Here is a 22285-nt window from a genome sequence, read left to right on the forward strand (position 1 = left end):
TGATTGACTGAGTGGATGAATGACTGACTGACTGACTGACTGAGTGAATGAATGACTGACTGAGTGAATGAATGATTGACTGAGTGGATGAATGACTGACTGACTGACTGAGTGAATGAATGACTGACTGAGTGATTGACTGAGTTTATTCATTCTTAAGTCTAATATTCATATCTTTTCATTCACTCTTTTAATTTCATCAAATTCATGCACATCTGTTCCTCTTCATTTCCTTATTTTTTCCATTTTTTACAAATGGCAATTTATTTTCATTCTTTCTTTCTTTCTTTCTCTCTCTCTCTCTCTTCCTCCCTCCCTTTTCTCCTTTGTGATAAATATTTTTGAAAAAATTTTTCATAGTAATTTCTTCTTAATTACAATCTCATTTATCTAATTGGTTTATGCTTACATCGTATTTCATTTGCTTTCTCTGTTTTCTTTTATTATTATTATTATTTTTTTTTTCAATTTATTTATTTCTATAATAAATAAATAAATAACGAAAGAAAGAACGAAAACACTTTTTTTTGATGTAATTTTGCTAGAAAATTTTAATAATATTTTTATTTTTTATTTCTTATTATTATTATTATCTTTTCAATAATATAAACAACAAATATTCAAATTTTTCAGTTAATTAATTTTAAATTTAAAAATTATATTATGAAAATATGAATGCAAATATTTGCAATAAATTTTTCTTTTTTTCTTAGTATCTATAATAATTTGCTTGCAATAATTATCCATAATACTTCTTTCTATTGTTTATACTTTTTTTTTTTTTGTTTATATATATTTATTTATTTACATTTTCATATATATATATATATATATGTTTATTTTTTTTTGTTTATATATATATTTATTTGTTTTATATATATTTATTATCAATATTTACAATTTGGTGAATTTTGTAGAGTATATGAATTAAAAAAAGAGGAAAAAAAAAATTGTTAAATAGTTAAATGTAAAAATAATAGAAGAGAGAAAAGTTTTTATTAATAAATGTTTGTTTCATTTGAAAATATTAAAATGAATGTTTTTTTTTTCTTTCTTTTTTTTTTTTTTTTTTTGTTTATTTTATTTAACTTTTAACAGGAAAAAAATATGTGCAAAGTTATTTGATATTATCAGTTCCATCTTCTCATCATATCATTTTTACAAATGTTTTTTTCTTTTTTTTTTCATCTTTCTTTTTGAATAAATAAATAAGTAAACTAAATAATGTAAAATTATGAAAACTATTACTTTGAGATTAAAATTACTAAAATAAATAAATAAATAAGGTAGGTATTCAAGTGAATTAGACAGTATGAATTTTAGTATAAGTATACAGTCTTTTTTCTTTTTTTTTTTTTTTTCAGTAGATTGTTATTCATTTCAATTTTGCTTACTCATTTTAGTTTACAATTAATTTTTTAATTTGATTTATTTATTTGTTATGAATGAAATGCTTTTGTTATCAATCAACTGATAAAACTAAGAATATACATATATATATATGAAGTAAATTTTTATCATAGAATTATAATTCACTTGATAATATCATAAATTAAAAAAAAAAAAACGAAAATTTTTTTTTTTTTTTTTTTTTTTTTTTCGTTTTTAATTGTTTAAAAATAGATGAAAAGAAAATATTATTCACAATTTTTTTTTCTTAATTTTAATTTTTTTTACTGCATAACAAAAAAAATTTGATAATGAATAATTTGTTAAAATTTCTAAATCAAACAAAAAAAGAAAATTATTGATATTTGCTAACTATCCAACTATTTTAATGTTTGCTTTGCTCCTGTTTGATCCTCGAAATGAACATAATAGTAGCTTTTGAAATTTTGAAGGTCATTAAAAACTCTCTTTGCATTCATTTCCTCTTCACACAAATTTTTTTATACGCAAATTATCTCTCTTCATTCATTCTCTTTTCTTTTTTATAAAATCATTTCTCTCTCTCTCTCTCTCTTTTTTTGTCCCTAAATTGTCCATTTGTTTGCTAAAGTATATTGATCCATATGTTCCTATCTACTTTGTCAATTATTTGTCTTTAGTTAAAGTTAATTTTAAAAAAAAATTATAATTATGTTTTTTTTTTCTAAAAAAAAAAAGGACAATTCCTTTTCAAACTATTTATGTATATTTTTAAAATAATTTTCTCTCATTTCAAGGCCAATGAAATATTCATATTAAAATTGTTGTTAGAGTAAATAACCAACATTATAAGCTTTATTTAAGAGATTAAATATAGTATATCAATTAATTAGTACCACATCATTAGGAAATAATAATAGAATAATTAAGAGATATGGAAATATCGTTTAACTAATATCGTTGGTATTGCAAAATTTTTACAATTAAACAAATATTAATTTTATAATTTATGAAATAATCAAATTGACTATTCACTTAAAAGCTTAAGTAGTGTTCAACATAATTCATTAAGTGCTCTTAGCTAATTCTTTTTGTTATAAACAAAACAATAAGTTATTTGTAATCAAAAAAAAAAAAAAACAAATGTAATTATTACTTATTTTCTTTATCATTTTTCTTTCCCATAAATATGATTGTATATTGTTTCATTTAGTGAACAATTTCTGTTTATAATTAAAAAATTTGTGTTTGTAATTAATTTTCTTTTCTTTTTCATGAAATTTGGAAAATTTACTATGAATTAGTTATTATTTCACTTTTTTTTTTGAAAAATAAAATTTGAGAAGTTCAAAAAGAAATTTATTTAGGATGATAATTGTGATAATGATAAGTAATAAATTTTTTATTCAATTTACTAAAGTTAAATGATTGTTAACGTGATAGTGTATGAATAAATGATAAGTGTAAGTCATACTTACGTGAAGTGCGAATAATGGACAGAAATGAAGTGGAAGATACGTGAAAAGTGATTGCTAGTTGATATAAAATGTAGCTTACTTGAAGTAAACTACGTGAAATATAACTACTGCTCGAGGACATAAAGCGCAATTTACGTGAAATATGATTAGTGGTGGACATAAAATGTAAATTACGTGAAATATGATTAGTGACGGACATAAAATGTAAATTACGTGAAATATGATTAGTGACGGACATAAAATGTAAATTACGTGAAATATGATTAGTGACGGACATAAAATGTAAATTACGTGAAATATGATTAGTGACGGACATAAAATGTAAATTACGTGAAATATGATTAGTGACGGACATAAAATGTAAATTACGTGAAATATGAGTACTAGTTAACATAAAATGTAATCTGTATGAAATGTTAATATTAGTGGACATGAAATATAAAACGTAAATATTGACGTCAACATAGAAACACGACGTGCATAACGTATGAGTGACTTTATTGAGCTTTTTTTAGCTATAGCTATGCCATTATCGTTGCATGCAACGATAAAGCTTTTTCTGTTTTCTCATTCGTACAGTGTTCGTTTTTTTATTTCTTGACTGCATTACGTGTATTGCGTGCACTGCATGTGTTGCGTGTGGTGCATGCATAATATATATGTACTGCATGTAATGCATGCTTGATGACAGTTTGCATGCATATGCATATGCATGCAAACTGTCATACTTGCACTAAAAGACAAAAAAGCGCATTTGATGCACTATGCAATAGCAATAGTGTTTAGCTGCACTATTATCGATTGATGAGGGATGGATGCATTTTGGAATGAATTTAGTTGATGTGATGTTGTTTACTGTTGTCATTGTTGTTTGGGTTGTTTGGTTGTTCGGTTCATTGGTTCATTCGTTTTTTTGTTTGGTTGTTTGGTTAATTAGTTGACTGAGTTTTTTTTTTGATTGGTTGGTTGTTTGGTTGACTGATTGTTTGGTTGACTGGTTGTTTGGTGACTGGTTGTTTAGTTGTCTGGTTGACTGGTTGGTTGGTTGGTTGGTTGATTATATTTCTATATTGCTATCATTGTTATTATCTTTACTCTTATTTATTATTATTATTATTACTGTTGCTGCTGTTGTTGTTATTATTGTTTCTATATTGATTTATTTTTTATTTCATTTATTTTCTCTAATAATCATACTTAGTTATAGCTTTCCTTTATTTTCTTATCTTTTTTTTTTCTTTTTACTATAAATCTTTATTTTCGCAGTATTTATTCTTAAAAAAAAAAAAACGAAGAAAACTTTTTTTCTCTCATTATTTCATATCTTTTTTTTTTTTTGTTTGCATATGTAGAGAGTTTATTTTATGACATATTTATCCGCCGCCTTCTCAGTAAATAATGCTAAATTTACTATGTGGGTTATAAATACATAACCCATGCAAATGGATAACTTTTTTTTATTTTATTTGAAATGAAAATTTTGGATGTATTTGCATATGCACTAATACTAAGTTTCGAAATTTTAAATTAACTATGATGTGAAACATTTTTTTTTAGAAAGTTTTAATTTCCTTTCTTTTTTTAAGGAAAAAAAGCAGAAAATTTTAGAAACTTTTGTTAATTTAAAAATGAGATTTCTCAGTAAAAAGGAAGAAAGAAAAAAAAAGAGAAAAATATGTGAATTTTATATGATTATATGCAATCTTTTTTTTTTTTTTTTTTTGTAAATTCTAATATATAATATTGAAATATAATAATAATTATTTCATTAATAGCTAAAATGCATTCATTATTTATGAGCGTATCAAATAGTTCGTCACATCTCGTCTTATCTTGTCACAGTCTAGATTCATCTGATCGCCATCTTGTCGCAGTCTAGATTCATCTGATCGCCATCTTGTCGCAGTCTAGATTCATCTGATCGTCATCTTGTCACAGTCTAGATTCATCTGATCGTCATCTTGTCGCAGTCTAGATTCATCTGATCGTCATCTTGTCACAGTCTAGATTCATCTGATCGCCATCTTGTCGCAGTCTAGATTCATCTGATCGTCATCTTGTCACAGTCTAGATTCATCTGATCGTCATCTTGTCACAGTCTAGATTCATCTGATCGCCATCTTGTCACAGTCTAGATTCATCTGATCGTCATCTTGTCGCAGTCTAGATTCATCTGATCGTCATCTTGTCACAGTCTAGATTCATCTTTTATTTATATTCTTCTGAAAAGGCATTTTATTGCTTTTTATGTGCTGTTAATCCGATATTGAATGATTTAATATTATTATTATTCTACAAGTACCATTCAATATTTCTTCTTTTTTTTTTTTTTTTACAATATGCACTGATGTAGAAACAACGAATCGAACGTTCTCTCTCTTTTTTCCTTCCTCCTTTGCATGATATTTTGTGGTGTGTCAACGGCGCGCACCTTTGATGCATTTTCATTTAGAATTTATTTTCCTTTCTTTTTGTTTTCTTTTCTACTCGAAATTGTTTTAATCCTACTTTTTGTGTTTTTTATTTTTTGTTCTCACAAAACAAAAGTATATAAAAAGATGATTTGTTAGTAAAGATAGGATTAATAACTATTTATTATACACTTTTTTCTTTCAAACATATTTTGCATATTTTTAACTCATATTTATTTGCATATTTATTTTTTTCTCTTTTTTTTTTGCTAAAATTAGACATTCATCACCAGTTTATTTAATGAATATATCAATTATGAGATTGCTTTTTCATTTTTCTTAAGATAGATCTTTTTTTTTTTTTTTATGGAGTCATTTTGAATTATTTTATTGGAAAATAAATTGATAAGTTCTTTTTGTTTTGTTTATCTTTTTTTTTTTTTATAAAAGTTATATTGTTATTTGATGCATAGCATATGGCTAGAAATGACTGTTTCAAATCTCTATTTTTAGGCTGTTTGTTTTCTTTCAAATATTTGTTATTCTTTTTTTGAAAATCGTTTTTTTTTTTTCTCTCAAAATATAGTTTTTCTTTTTTCGCATTCTTTTCGAGAGATAAATGCTTCATTTAATATAGAAAGTGATGTATTAAGGATTAGCTAGTCATGTTGATGCCATTCGTAATTATAAAAGTGTTGTGTAAACTTTATCTCGAATTTGTAAGAGTATATTTCCGATATTTTAAGTGATTTACTAATCTTTTCTAGTATCATGTATCGCTTTCTTTTTGATCTTTTTTTTTTCTGCTTTTTCTCTAATTGAAAAATTTGTTTTTTCAATGTATTTTGATTAAAAATAAGTTAAGCAAACAGTTTTCTTTTTTTCCTATACTTCATTTTTTTTTTTTTTTTTTTTTTGCAGAGCTAATGGGTAAGAAAATATCAGAAGGTGAGCTTTGTGATATTCAACAAGCGATGGGTCAACAACCCGCAACAGTGCAATTTCTCGATTCCACTAGTCATATTTTTTATGTTTCGGTTAGTCATTCATTAAATCATGTAAAATTAATTTAAAATAGAGAGTTTTATCTATTTAAGCGAATTTTAAGACTGCACAAATCTTTTAATCTAAAAATTTAAGCAATTTCAGAGCATTAATAGCAGTATGTTTAATAAATCATTTCTTCTTCCTCATTTTTTCTTATCCATTCTTGCTTTTATTTTTCTAAATTACAATTTGATGTACTGTTATTGCTCTTTTTCCTTCTTGCTAAATTCAGTTGCACTTTTTGTTATTTCATTCTTTTTCTCGAAAGACCGATTTTTTTAAGTGATATATCAGTTCCACTTTTCGCAGATGAATCATTTTTGTTTCCTTTGAATGTTCTTTTTTTTTAAACTTTTTCGCTTGTTTACATTTATTTGTGATTCATCAAAAAGAGCATCAAATTATATAAGATCGTAAGCTTTTTTTTATTATGTTTCTTTTTTTTTTTAAAGTACCAAAATGTCAAATTTAAAGTCAAATTATAAACTGATACTGAGTTCTTAATATGTTGCATTTTCAATGCAGAGTGCAGAATTTTAGATTATACTAAAGTTGCTTCGGAATCAAATATAGCATAAAATGATTTTACTCGGATCAGTTTTGTTTTTTTAGAAAAAAGCTGAAGGTGGTGAGTTGTTTGATAAAGTATGCGCATTTCTCGATCTCACTGAAAAAGATTACTTTGGATTATGTTTCGCCGATGGTGATGGCAATCAAGTAAGATCATAAATGACTTCCTGAAATTAGTATGACATGTTTTTCTGATTTATTTTTCATCAATATCACTGTCGAAAGTTATATTTTAAATAAAAATACTCTTGAACAAGGTTATCCATGAATTGAATTTATTCTTTTTTGTTTTTTTAATTTTCCTACTATTACTATTATTGTAGGTGAGAAAAGTTAGTAAGATTAGATTAATTCGTTTTTTATTTTTTAGTTTTAATATAAGTTATAGTGCTACATCTCTTTTCACAAATCATTCAGTCAGCATGTGATCCATTTTTCGTTCTTGTAATTATCTTTATGCACCAAGCGGTGATAATTTCTATATGGATTTTAATTGATTATCTGAATGCTCTCTCTCTCTATATATGTATATATATTCATTGAAATCTCATTTTCAAAATTCATATATGAATTATAAGTTTTACAAGCTTTTCACATCTAATGTATTCATTTTTTCAGCAGTGGATCTATGATGATAAACGGATTTCAAAGCAGTTAAAAGGTATTACACGTTTAACTGATTTCAGTAAATAAGCAATTTCATGATTGATTTGATTAATAAGTTAAGAAGGAATTTCTTTGTAGCTTATAAATTTTCAAAAGTTGTTGCAGCTTATCTTCAAAGTACCCCCATAACAGCAACTAATCCTTTAGTGAACGAATTTACATCGAAGGTCATATTGTACGTTAGAATAACTTTTAGTATGGAAGGAATTTTACTTTAGAAGTATTTCTACTATCACAAAAAAACAAGATTCAGTAAACTATTACCATGCCAAAAAACAGCAAAGTGATGCTGTATTTTAAAAGTTTGACACAGTCTCGGATAAAACTTTATTATTTACTAAATTATCATGAAAAAAATTTTTTTAATCATATATTATTGATAAGTTGAAGTATGTTAATGCTTATATGGTTAGAATTTAAAACTCGGAATGTAAAATACTTAAAGTTCGTTCTTCAACACCCGATTAGTCATGGAAAAAGTTAAATTCAGCATGGGTAGTATTGATGTCCTTCTCTTTTCTTTCCTTTATTATTGTATTAATGTAGGAATGTTTTTTATCTTATTCATTACTCTTACCAATAAAGATGAAGCATAAGTTTCACATGAAATCAAATGCTTTGCTTTAAATTGTCATTTATTAAATTTATGATTTTTGAAAGATATGACTATGATCTTCAAATCTTATTTAGGTCATCCATGGGACTTTCATTTTAAAGTGAAATTTTATCCACCTGAACCAGCAACATTGGCGGAAGACAAGACGCGTCATCTTTTAACCTTACAAGTTCGCCATGATATTTCCACTGGCAGGTTAGTATTATATCAACTTCCCTTGTACAATTCAATTTTTTGTTGGATTTAAAAGTTTTTCCAAATTCTAACTTTTGCAGACTTCCAGCTACCCTTGCTACACATGCTTTACTGGGTTCATATGTCGCTCAGTCTGTGCGAGGTGATTATGAGCCATCCTTGCAATATATCGATTTCCTCAGAAATTGCCATTTAGCTCCTATACCGAATGAAATATTGTACGAAAAAGTTGAAGAACTGCACAAGAACCATAAGTAAGTTTATTTGGTTCATTTCTTTTGTCTTACTCATTAGATCAGTCTAGTGCATATCTTAGTAAAACTTTTCGTAATTCAGGTTTTTTGTACATTTCAAAGAAATTTAGAAAAAAAATATTGTTGCCCACACTTAAAATAACACATGTATCAATAGCTAACATTACTGCTTACTAGTTCTTACCAATTAAAATTGATAACGCATAAGAATATCTAAAAGAATTTCAATCAATTGATAAATAATTTAATTTTGCTTCAATAGCATAAAATTTATAGAGGCGAAACATCGGCTGAAGCGGAATTACACTATCTGGAAAATGTCAAGAAGCTGAGTATGTATGGCGTTCAATTATTCCATGCAAAGGTTTGAGTAATGAAGTTTCCCATAAATTTTCGAAATATTTGCTTAAAAATGCTTTCGTACTAAATTTCAATTCTTTTTTTTTTTTTTTTTTTTTTTTTTTTATTTCAATGATTGATGTGATTGAAGATAAGGCTGTTGTCGTATAAGCTGATATGTAGAGAATTAGAAGATGCTCGACTATTAGTTTAAGGACATACGATTGAACATTCCATTTTGAAAGATCGAAAGTGGACTAAGCCTGTTTTTTCCAATTTTTATAATTTATCGTTTCTTTTAGAATTAGGCTTCTATGGTTGCATTTTCAGATTTGCAAAAGTAAAGATAAGCAGTTTGGTTATTATAAAGAAAATAGCTAGTGGATCGATAAATAATAAATAATCTAGCAATGATTAATTATTTTTTCTGTATTTTTAGGATGGAAAAAGTACACCAGTTCAAATTGGCATTAGTGCTCATGGAATCAATATTTATCTTGATCAAATTCGTGTACATCGTTTTCTTTGGCAGAATATCATTAAAATTGGTTATCGACGTAATATATTTATCATCAAAGTGAAACCTGGTGAAGTGAGTTTTTGTATTACTTTCTTGGTAAGAAAAAAAGATTAACTTTAAAAGTCAAATCAAAAAGTTGTTTAAAGTTATTTGAATTAATTCTAAGCTTTTTCCAGCTTGAGAAAAATGAATCAACAGCTGCTTTTAAATTACATGATTATGAAGCAGCAAAACGAGTTTGGAAATGTGGCGTCGAGCATCATACGTTCTTCAGGTTCATTTATTACGTCGATAATTCATTTAATCTGTCTGCTTGTTTTATGAATTAAAATGAACATAATCATTAATATAATTTAATTTCTAGTTTTGAAATAATCGTCATTAAGATACGATTTAACATTCCAGAAGGTTTCTTTCCACTATGTAATGATCTAATAATTTATAATAACTTAATGAATTAAATTAAAAGCCAGTAAAACACACTGCATGTAGTCAATCTAGTAAGTGCTGCATATTTATGATTATAATTCTTTACAGGTTGATCCAGCCAGAAGAAAAGCCGCATCGAGGTTTGTTCCGCTGGGGTTCGGCTCGATTCCGATATCAGGGACGCACTCAGTTTCAGTCAAAAATGGCTTCACAAATGTTCTGTAACAATCAACCAATTCAGCGTTCCCAGAGTGTTCGTGTGGCTCAAAATGATGAAAACGGTGAGATAACTGTTTTGAATTTTTTCAATTTTTTTTCTTTTTTTTAAAAAATGTGATTTTAATGAACAAATAAAGAAAAAATTTTAATCCTTATAATCAAAATTCGTTATTGGCAATCTGAACGACTTAACTAAATTTGGTAATCTTAGTTTCTTAGGTAAAATGGAATTTTATTCAGTTGGTAATTCTTATCTCTTTTTCCTTTTTTTTTTTTTTTTTGCAGTTGCAATTCCGGCTTCATTAAGTCATACTCTACCGTTGGTTTATTCCGAGAATGGGGCGGGTAGGAAATTAGACTGGAACGACAGTGTAAGTCATTTTATATCAAAAATATAGTGCAAGGAAGAGCTCTTCCTTTTTTGCCGTGAAATGATAATGAATTTTCCCTGTTACTGTCTTTTTTGCATATTGTGTTAATTTCAGTTTTTTATGTGAATCTCAGATTGTGAGCTGTGTGAAAGAAAAAAGAATTTTTTTTTTTTCATTATTATTATTACTAGATTTTTCTATCTTCTTTTATTAACTTTGTTTACTTATTTTGCATGGTATTATAGTGAACAATAGTTATTTTCAGCAGATAATTTCACCCGAAAAGATATATTCAACGCATATCGTAGAAGCTACACAAAACAGAGAAAAAGACGCAATACTAAACGATGCAGAGGTGGGTAACACCAATAATACTTCAGGAAAACTATTTGATAGTGTTCATTCATCTGCTATTTCTACTACTGCTAATACTGCTATCGCTACTGATAGCACTGTTACTGGTCAGTATTTTGAGCAGTCTTTATCGCCTCATATTTCTTCACATTCCACAAAAATTACCCATGATACTATTCCTTCTATGCACAAAATTATGAATGATCATGTTCACTGTCAGACGAATAATTCATACGAGAGCAGCAAATCAGATATATATGCTATGCGAAAAGGAAATATGGGTTTTTTACCAGTTGAAGATAAAGCAGTTATCTATCATCCTGGACATTATGAGGAAGAAATGATTGGAAGCAAACAACTTCATGAACCACCGGTTGAACCTGGTGATGATTTTGTGCTAGTTCATAAGCCAAAATTGGGTTCAACAGGAAAAATATTTCATCGAGATGGTACAGAAACTAACATTCTCATAAAAGAAGAGGATATTGAAGCGTATCCAATACATCGATTTGCTGATATATATCATTCTGGTTTTTCGCGTATCACTAGTGGTAATAAAGAAAATTTAAAAGCATTTAAAAATGAGAAAATTTTGGAAACAGATGATATTGTGGATAAACCAAAAGTGAATAAAGAAAAATATCCAACAAGTGGACAATTCAAAGGACCTATTTTGCATACGGAACGTAGTATGGAATTGCCAGCAGAACCACTGAGATCTCATACTTATGTTTATAATAAAGGATATTACGATAGTATAGATTCCAGTCGAAAAGATATCGATGAAAATGAAAAAGGCAACATACGAAATTGGCTTCGTTGTTATAAAAAATCTGAAAAATCTCAAGCAAAATTATTGAAAGAAAAAGATGCAGAAATTAAAGGGAAGAAATTAATTAATGGTGATCATACGATCTGTAAATCTGAAACTGAAAATGAACAAGAAAATAAAGCAAAGGAAGTTCCGCTTATTCATGTCAAACAACCAGGTTATGAAAGACAGGCTGTGCAAACAAGTTATTATAATGTAGAGTCGTCTGAAAAAAATCAAGGAACGAAATATCTGAAAAAAAGTAAAGTTGTTGCTGTTGGTGCTAAAGATGATAAAAGTTTTGATAATGATATAAAAGAAGAAGCGTGTGAATCTATGCAACCAAAGCAAATATGTCATCTTTTCATTGGCACTTCAGATAGTTCGCATATTAGGCCTGGAGCATATGGAGTACCATCAACTTCATATGATGAATTGCTACATATTATTAAATGTGAAGAAGAGCTTCCATTTTTACCAATACATGAACATGTGATGATTTATCATCCCGGAATATCGGTTATTAAGGATAAAAAACGCCGGAAATTTTTAATTGGAAAAGAGCGTAAAAAAACTACATCAAGTGGAACATCAACCGATGAAGAGATGCAAAGTAATAAAGGAGAGAAGTGTAAAGCAATTCTTGATATATCTGAAGCTGATAAAAATGACTTAGCAGTCATTGTCGATGATGCTGAAAAAAGACCAATTGATGAAGGAATTAAGAGAAAATGTATGATGCATGAAATGAAGGAAAAAGATCAGAAAAAAGTTGATGTTACATCAGATTCTGTAGTCCAAAAAATCACTGTTAAAAAAGATATGAAATTAGCTGATTCTCAAAATGTAAAAAATGGAAGTACTCGTCAGAAAATGAAAGCTATATTTCATCGTAGCGAAGATCAAAATAAACTACGTAATTTGAAAAAAGAAACAGCGGTTCCCAAAAAACCAAAAGAATCAAATGATGTCGAGCAGAAAATTCAACCAGCATACAATATATTGGGAGGTATTGGTAAGTCAGTAAAAATGTCTAAAAGGACTGAATTATTGGAACAATCACAAGATAATACACCTCCTCCATTGAAACTATCTCGAATCAGTGAAATTTCATTTCAACCTTTGCATCTTGCAGTAAAAGTACAAAATCAAATGCAAAACTTATCGCATAATTATAGAACGTTTAAGAGAGCAAAGCATAAAGGTGACGTGGAATTTATTGCAAAAGAAAATATTAATCCTGAAAGTTATAAACGTGAATGTACACCGTATCAAGGACCTTTGGAGAGCACAAATTATGTAAGAGGATTACAATTTGCTCCAATTCATGAGTATTCTGCTGTATATCATCCTGGTCATACTTATGTGAAATCGTCGTGTAAAGTAAATAAACGAAGGAATACAGCAGAGTGTCAGAATCAAGAGAAATCTAGTATTTTGAAGACTAAGAAAATTGCTGCATTGAATCTGAACACAAAGAACTCTTACTCGAAGCATCATGAAGAAGAAAAAAGTGATAACGAATCGAAAAATGACGATCAAGTAACCGCTTATTCTGCAAAGATTATTTGTAAAACTCCGCTAGAAGAAAGAAGAAAAGTCAAGAAGTATTCTTTCAAATATCGTCGAATTTCCGGTGATGTTGAAATTGTCGAGAAACCTTTTGTAAAACCTGAAACATACAATCTTGTTACAATTTCTTATGATACACCATTAAGTTGTTTAGAATGTGAAAAAGAATTGTCATTTACACCTCTGCAACAATGTGTAGCGCTATATCATAGTGGATTCTCTCACAAAAAAGCAAAACGATTACGTGATAGTAGCACTGAATCAAGTTCAAATACAAGTTTCAGTAGCAGTTCTTCAACATCAAGCACTTATGTGTCGGAAAAAACGAAAGAATTGAAGAAGAAAGTTATGTTACATCTTATTTCAAAAAAACATAACACAAATGATGTTACAGTTGAATCATCAAAGCACAAAAGAATTTTTCCATTCTGGCGTAAAACAATTCATAGTGAGAAAGAAGGAAAATTTGCAGATGATAAAAAAGAAAAATTGGATATTTCATCAAAATTTCATCCTATTCAGCATCAACAACAATCGAATGTTTCAGTTGATTGTACTGCAAGTCAAACAACATCTTCACCTTCACAAATTATTACAACAGTATTAAAAAAGGATCCTGTAGAAAAAACCGATACTAGCTTACATGTAAAAAATGAAAATAAAAAATTAAATACAAATCTCTATAAAAAGGAGCCATTAGGCACTTCAGAATATGATGAAGATAATGGTAAACGTGGAAAGTTTGGTCTATTTCATTTTTGGCGATCAACAGACAAAGAAAACAATTCGAAGAAATTTAACTCTTCTATTGCTGATATGAATAATTATTCTAATGAGGAACCTATGAATTATACTACTAATTTGGATTCATTCCATAGGGAAACAAATATTCGATTAACTACAAAAGGCAAAAAGAAACCGATTACATATATTATTGAAAAAGATATATCAACAACCGATGTAAAAACGAATGAATTGGCTCCTTCGATAAATATGAAGGACGATTCTTTAAACCATACTTCATCATCAGATCAAGCAAATATTGAGATGAAAAAGAATACTTTCATTCATCTTAAATGTGATACTGAGCTTGCTGATAATTCACCATTGAATTCAAACAGTAATGCTGGAATAGTAACTTTAACTGGAATATCATCTCCAAGGACTAATGAAGATAGTAAATCAAGTAACACTGAGAAATCGCAATTAATGGACAAGGAAAATAATATTCATTCATGTGAAAGTATTGATGATTCAAATGAAAACAATCTAAAAAAGCATGGGAAACGTGATTATGTTGGTTATATAGCAAAAGTTAAAGTTAAACAGGAAATGAGAAATGTTGATGAAAATTTACAACAAAGTTCAAATTTAAGAGCGAAAGAGATAAATACGTCAGACAATGGCGTTAATAAGAGACCTAGCTTCATAGTAAAAGGATTTCATCTTCGTGGTCCACCAGGTGATTCAGAGCCAAAAATTGCATCTCATAATGGTACCAAATATAAGCCTGAAAAAAATACGCTCATAAGTGAAAATGTAGAAGCTAGTGGAGTTGCAATGACGAAGATACATGAAGCGAATTTCACTGATAGCGCTAATAATAAACCGATTGTACGTAAAGAAGTTGCTGAATCGAAAGTAAAGAAGAAATCAACTGGAAGCGATGTTACCTTGAAGGAAAATAAGAAAGATAATGGTAAAAATATCAAGGGTAATTTTTTCTCTTCATTTTGGCGTGGTAACAAATCGGATGAGCACCAAAAACAACAAAAAGTGGTTGAGAGAAATGTTCACGAAACTGAAGTAACACCGGTAGAAATGACATCACCAAGCAATGAATTAGAATACAACATTCTGCGAACAAAAACTACGGTTGATTCGATCAAGCCTTCATCAGATATTACTCATGTTGAGCAACAAACAAGACAAAAAGATTTTGTTCCGGTTTATGATTTCTCATTTGTCCCTAGTTTTCCGGATGATACAAAGCTGGCTACCGAAACAACTGTAATTAATGTGAAAAAGCAGATTGGATTGATCCAAGACTCAAATGATGGAATAGTAACTGACAAAACTACTAGTGAAACTGGAGAACAAAGAGATGGTAAATTGAGGGAATTGCTTAGTTATCGTTCGAAGGACATGGAAGAGTGTAATGATATACTCGCGTCCTCAGAAGATCAGAACGATAATTTGAGAGAGGAGCAGTCTACAGTTAACATAGCAAAACAAACTTCGATGGAAAAGACGTTTGTTACGGAATTATCCTGGGAAAAGTTGAATACAGAAACGGAAATAGAGCTGGAAACTTTTGAAGCTGAAAAGTTATTCCATCGAAGTGGAATAAGTGCCGGTGAAGCATTAGATGAGCCATTCAAATTTACTCAGACGCCTCCAGATATTCCAGTTCTAGAGGCTCATTCAACAGATCTAAGAAGACCAGGTGGTTTTGTGGAGCAAATCGAACGACAAGTAATGCAGGTGTGTATAATACAAAATTAATACGCCATTCTTTGCTTTAACAATTTTTGCGTAAATTCAATTTGAAAATAGTTGAAGTCATAAATTGTTGCTTTTGTAAATCGCATGTTGTCCTTTTCGATTGCATTAATGTTGCTTTAATTGTCATGAGTGTAACTTACATTTCTAGTTTAAATTATCCTCCAAGCTAGTTATTTCTTTTTTTCATATTTGGAAATTTTGAAAAGTTACGGTTTTTCGTTACCTTTTATGAACATTAAGTTTTTGAGTCGTTGTGTTGTGTTTATTGTGCTTGCGTTTTCTATCATATTTGTTTCGTCTGTTGTGAAATTTTGAAATTATTTAAAAAATCAGCGATGCATACAAAATTTTTAGTGTGAAGCAGTTTTATTCGTCAAGTGTTTTGTATCATCAAAATATGTTGTGTTGCAAACATATGGGTTACATTTAATTTAGATGATATGATCTGTTTCTATTTTAGGTAATAACCAAAACATCACCATCATCAGATATTGAGAAGTCGAAGAAAGAAAAGAAGACAAGTGCATCGCTGCGTGAAAGCGAAAATTTTAATGCATCTGAAATTGAAATTGTTTCACATGATTCTCATGCGGACAAATCTGATTTCACTGGTGAATTACTACCTGAAGAAGCAAAACTAGACGATCGACTGGTGGAGTTGGATGTGGACGTTGTACCAGCCATTCATCCGACTAATATTGTAAGTTACAAATCATCGATAAGCCTAACTATGTATGAGATTAACTTTACATTTTGTTTTGAAAAATAGTTTGTTTTGCGATTTTTTTTTTTTTTAATGGAATGTTTTTCACATAAATGATCGCTATTTTAGAATTGAAAAGTGGAGTAAAAATTAGTTAGTTTGAAATTGACCAAATTGTAGTAGCTCTTCATAATTAATGGTTTTTTTATTCTTATTGTATGATTAATTGAACTATAAAAAACGTCATTTTTTATTTTACTTAAAAAATCGAACAATTTCTATTATTTTTAGAAAGGATTTGAAATTAAATATTTTCTACAGAGTATGATTAGGTAATTTAATATGCTCATAAGTGCTGATAATCAGAAAGCTATGTATCACTTATAGAAATCTGCTTGATAAATCATTACACTGTTATATTAATCCTTTGCTAGCTAAATCGATCTTTCGAAATATTGTTAAAATTTCTCTCCGAACTAATACGCTACAAGATAATTAGACATTGTTTTGATACTTATTCATTCAAATGAAGCTTCAGCCACTTGTATAGGCTAATAGTTAGTTGCTTTCTCTCATTATTCTTTAATATTTTTCTAGATCGAATTTTCTATTATTTTATGAGATGGCATCTAACCATCTTTGATATGATAATGTTAGAAATATGCAGCACAACAAATTATTAACTGAAGTTATGCGTAAAAGTCTAAACTTAAGCATATCATAAACTCAAGAAGATATAATTCCATAAACGTTAAGTTTCTAATTCTTAAAATTTTGGCAAAATTGTAATAATCACTGATTGATGCATTTAGAGAGTATCGATAACCTATGAGCATTTATCGTATATAAAAGAATAATGTCATTGCATAATATATATACTATGCAATATTTAAGGTTTGTAGTAAAACAAATAGCAACGAAATGGATAATTCTTAGTTAGTCTCAAAAATTTTTAGAAATTCTGACATTACATCTAAATTTTGATTTATTTGTATTATTACCAACTTTGAAATGATAGTTTTGGAATGTAAGCAATTTTCTGCATTATGCTTTATATTTTTTACTGCATTTAACTTATAAAGCAAAATATTACAATTTGTTTGCTTAAAAAACTTTAGAATTGTGAATACTTTGCTTTTTATACTTTCACGATTTAAGCGTTCGTTTTAGGCTCTATTCTTTATGCTTCTTACGGCGTTTTAGGAATATTACGCTTCTTGAACTTGATATGTTCTTTGCTCTGCTAGAAATGTATGCTATAGATTCACTTTTCCATTTTTTAAAGACGGATTTAAGTGAAAGAGATATTAGTGTATGAAAAGTTATTCATTATATTTAGGAATTATTTGTTGCTTTGTCTTTTTTTTTTTCTTTTTTTGTTAATTTCCCTTAAATAATTCATTTTGAAAATGAAAACCTAAGATTTTTCTAGGTGGAATGTTCGAATATTCTTCATGCTTTTTAATACAAAATTGATTTCGTTTCCCTCTTACTTTAGGTGGCGTGAAATACTGAAGTAAATTCATAACTGAGTGAGATTGAGATTTAAAAGCTCCTAAAAATTCCAAACTTTTTGATATATCTTACAGTTTTCCTTTATGCATTTCTTTACTAATTCCTGCACTTTGAAACATTTTGAAACATTTGAAACAGTTTTCAGTGTTTTACAGTTATTTTAAATATTTTATGTTTCATTTTATTTGTTATAGGATGTTTCGCTTCCTTATACATGCGTTGAAATGTGGCAAGAAACAATGAATGATCCTAAGACAGTGGTCACTACTGTTGATCATCAGGGAAATATTACTAAGTTTGTTCCAGTTATTCCCAAACCGAGAATTTTATAGAAATTTACTACTCTCTTTCTTTTTGAAACAATTTTTTAAAACCTTCAGATTTTTTCTAAAGTTTGAATGAGTTAGTTTGAATGAATGTTTAGAATTTCAAAATACAAGCATTCAGTTTGTTTGCATGGTTAATTGTGATACCGAAATTAATATTTTCCACAAAATAGTTGAAAGAGTTTTGATAGTGTTATTGGTGTTAAAATGTTTCTAATATGTAATCTTCTAGGAAAATTTATATATTCAGATTGTTTGTGTTGCAGGAAGACTATTAAGAAGCAACAAATGACACACACTATGCACCAGCAAGCATATCAAGCTTCTAATGCTTCGAGTCAAAATGGAGATTTTGTAAGATTTTTTGATAGCTTGCAACATTAATAAATTTCGCCTTAGTTTTTGGTAAATGATTTACATTTACTCATTTGAAAATTATTTTAGAACCGCATCTATTGAAATAAAATTTTTATTTCATGCAGAATTAGTTAATTTCTATATATGAATAAAGGATCATTTCTACTGTCATTCCATTTCTAGCTAAATGATCTATCATTCTGAACTTCTGTGTTCTCGTTCATAAATAAATCATCGAAAGATTATGTTTCTATCTATAGTACTTTTAGATCATAATATCTCTACCTTTATAGATAATGTTTTATGATAATCAAAATGTGTGTAGAATAGAATAAATGCATACTTAAGCCATTACATAATAAACTTGACGAAGCAGAGTGTTTAACTTTGTTCTTTCTGCAGGATATAAGTGTGATTGACGCATCTAAGAAGTTATTTGCACTTAATGGTAATGAGAATATGACAAGTTTACAAGCACCGATTGTTGAGACAGTTGATAATAAACTCACTTGTGAACCAGCGAATGATATCGACAAAATTAATGGGAATGATTATTCGGATATTCCAGGGGAATTAGTTTCCAGTCATACTGTTACACAAGGCAATCGTACCATCGAAACGATAACTGTAAAGTTTTTTTTTTTTTTTTAATAGTTTGGAGAATGATTTTGTTTTGTTTTGTTTTTTCTAATTCTTCAAACAATTTTCCAAAAAATTGTTTTCTTACAGAACATCATCTTTTTCATCAACAATTTGCTAGATAATAGATTTTCTTTTTTTTTAATTTCAAAAACTTCATTGAATATTAAGGATTGACATCAAATCATGCGTTTCATACTTAATGTCTGATATATATGTATGCACTGCTTATTTCCTAATTCGAAGAATTATTTGGATACACTTTTAGTATAAGACTGAGAAAAATGGTACCGTCGAAACTCACGTTGAACATCGCGTGACTATTCATTCGTGTGATGATATTGATCATGATGCCGTAAGTTCACTTAAATTTCTTGATAAGTATAATTATGGTGCGAAATATTTTTGATGTGCTCTTAATATGATAACTTTGAAGTAAAAAATCGCCCACTTAGAGTAGTATTCAGCCGAATGGTATTACAGTTGCTTTTTTCACATTTTTTACTTTTGAAATGAGTAATATTTTCAATACAATATATCATTGTGCATAGATCATAGTTATTATCGGGCTTGCATATTTGATTCATAAGAAATATACTTTCGTTATTGTATGAATTCATTAAATTACTAAAGAGATTAATGGAGAAGAACAGAAAACATTTTGCAGGAACTGACTCAAGCAATTTTGGAAGCGACTAATATGAATCCAGATATGACAGTTGAAAAGATTGAAGTGAAACATGAATCACAATGTTAGCATGAAGCTTCTCAATTATTATTTGCCGTTAACCCTATTACTCCTTAATTTTTTTTTTTTTAATTTTTGTTTATTTTTTTTTAAAAAAAAAGAAAAAAATTATTATTGAAAGAAATTTTTTATTCAAATTATTTTTCCGTTGTTTATGCGACTTTTCTATACAAAAGAAGCTATCCATCTTTTTTTTTTCTATTACGTCAAATGTATAATAATGAAGTCCGTAGCTTTGAAGTTATTATAAGGAATGTTGGTGTAATTTTCGGCCTCTTCTATTAGAGCTTTGTGTATCACCTTTCATTTTTGCTGTCATTTTTGATTTTTCGTTTTTAAAGCGTTTCAAATATTGCTGTTCAAATATTACTGTAAATCCTTTTTTTTTTTTTTCTCTTTTGTATCTTAAATTTAACTTTTATATCTATGCTTCTTAGCTTCTCAACTATGATCTTATCAGTAATCCCCGGTTTTCCAAGTGGATTAAGGTATATTTAACAGCTTAAAGAATGCATCTGTAAGGTACACACAAATAGTGAAAATTTCTGAATTTCACCTGATTGTGCACACATTTAAATCGACTATGTTTTTAACTCATAAGTAATCATTGTGTCTATACAAAAATATTTTTTGATGAAAGAATAAACTTGATAAAAGAACATCCTCTAAAGAAGTTCAGAAGGCATAATTTTGAATCTCAAATCTTCAGTCGCTTTCAGTGAAAACTGTTATCACTTTTCATTACGTGAATTTCAGTCTTATGTTTATTGTTGATGGATACTACTGTAATGATAACAAGCAAACAAAACTATCGTATCATTTTATTTTCTCATTTCTGATTTTCAAGGAGATTAAAAGAGTTAATAAAAGAATGAAATTAAATTTGTTTTGAAATTTTTGCACTTTTATTTTTTACATTTATTTTCCATTTAACACATTTACTCCAAATCTTTGACATGAACCACTGTTCTTTAATGTGCTTCTTTTTTTCTTATTTTAAAATTAGATTTTTTTTTCTTTTTTCAAAACGTAGAAAAGTGTTGGAAAATATTTTTTCTTTTCAATTAAAATGGAACGGTTATATTTGATATTGTAGAGAGAATGTTTTTTCCGATTGCCTCATATAAATCATTTAAAAGTCTTTTTTCTTTTTTTGGTGGGGAAACGTCCGACATCCTTTTGTTTCGTTTTTTTTTTTTTTTTCTACTCCTTTGTCCCCAAAATTTTAAAAAAAAATTCATTTAAGGAAATGCTATGAAAAAAAAAAAATAAAAACATTATGAAAAAAAAAGAACAAAAACATTTAAATATTCCATCATTTTACGTAAAAGAAGAAACGTGGGATTATTCTAAGTTTTGTTCTGCTGAAGAACCATTAAATGCATGCTAGTAATAATTGAAAGTGGTCATGAGATTTAATAGCACTAGTAAAACAAATGGACATAATAAGTTTCAAATAACAAGTTTTTTTTTTTTTTTTAAAGAAATAAATGGGATACATTATAATCACGTACGTGACTTAAATACTACTCCGATCACGCAAATAGCAGTAAAACATAAGCGTTGTAGTGTGGCATTGTACAGACAAATATGTTAATAGAATTTGTTGAAGATGAGAAATATTGTTTATTTCAAGAGATATGAGAGGATGGTAGAAATACGAGACAGTGAGATAAAAGATTGAGAGAATGTCTTGAAATAGTATAAGCAAAGATTGAGAGTAGTTAGGACTACGTGGGTTTGTATGCAAGTTGCGAATGACCTTTCGGAAGACATTAATAAATGTTCTTAAATTAGATATTTAAATGTATGTTCTGTTTGCAATAAATATTCATAAATTTAAGAAAAATTCTTTTCAATAACTAATCTAAATTAATCATTAGAAATAATTACCTTTGAGTAACCCAATGTTTAAAGAATTAATTTCACTTGAAAAAAATGACCTTGGAATAATGCAGCAAAATTGATATATCAGTATGTGATGTCTAAGAATTTCAAAATTGCACAATTTGCAGAAATTAACAAAATAAATTAAATTCCTCCTATAACTCAAGTATTATTTTATTATTTTATGATTTGTCTCATAATTTGTGATAAATCATTACAATTAACTGAAACAGTTTAAAACATTTTTTTTAAACGAATAGTTCAGCTATTTGTTGTTACTTTCATTACAATGTAAAATTTTAATTATTTCTTTAAGTCACTGAAACAGTACAAAAATCTGGTATATCGAATTAATCGATGTTAGCCAAATAATTTGAGCAATTAA

At 28.1% G+C, this 22285-nt stretch overlaps 1 protein-coding gene and 1 non-coding gene across 2 annotated transcripts; one reads left to right on the forward strand and one right to left on the reverse strand.

Moving 5' to 3' along the window:
* Positions 1–3513: 3513 nt before the first annotated feature.
* Bma-mir-5875 lies at positions 3514–3591 on the reverse strand. The gene has a single exon (XR_006228208.1). It is a non-coding gene; the product is annotated as a pre-microRNA Bma-mir-5875 (primary transcript).
* Positions 3592–6183: 2592 nt separating this feature from the next.
* Bma-frm-1 (conserved hypothetical protein,hypothetical protein) lies at positions 6184–20022 on the forward strand (the record flags this gene model as incomplete). Its single annotated transcript, XM_043080856.1, has 17 exons — positions 6184–6294; positions 6917–7021; positions 7493–7535; positions 8231–8351; positions 8432–8605; positions 8882–8969; positions 9384–9536; positions 9641–9738; positions 10002–10174; positions 10398–10483; positions 10749–15704; positions 16186–16425; positions 18138–18238; positions 18536–18623; positions 19029–19253; positions 19534–19620; positions 19933–20022. The coding sequence occupies 17 exons, from the start codon at positions 6184–6186 to the stop codon at positions 20020–20022; spliced, it is 6939 nt and encodes a 2312-aa protein (XP_042936790.1).
* Positions 20023–22285: the final 2263 nt, after the last annotated feature.

The sequence above is a fragment of the Brugia malayi genome (genome assembly GCF_000002995.4).
Source record: "Brugia malayi strain FR3 genome assembly, contig: Bm_v4_Chr3_scaffold_001, whole genome shotgun sequence".
Lineage (NCBI taxonomy): Eukaryota > Metazoa > Nematoda > Chromadorea > Rhabditida > Onchocercidae > Brugia > Brugia malayi.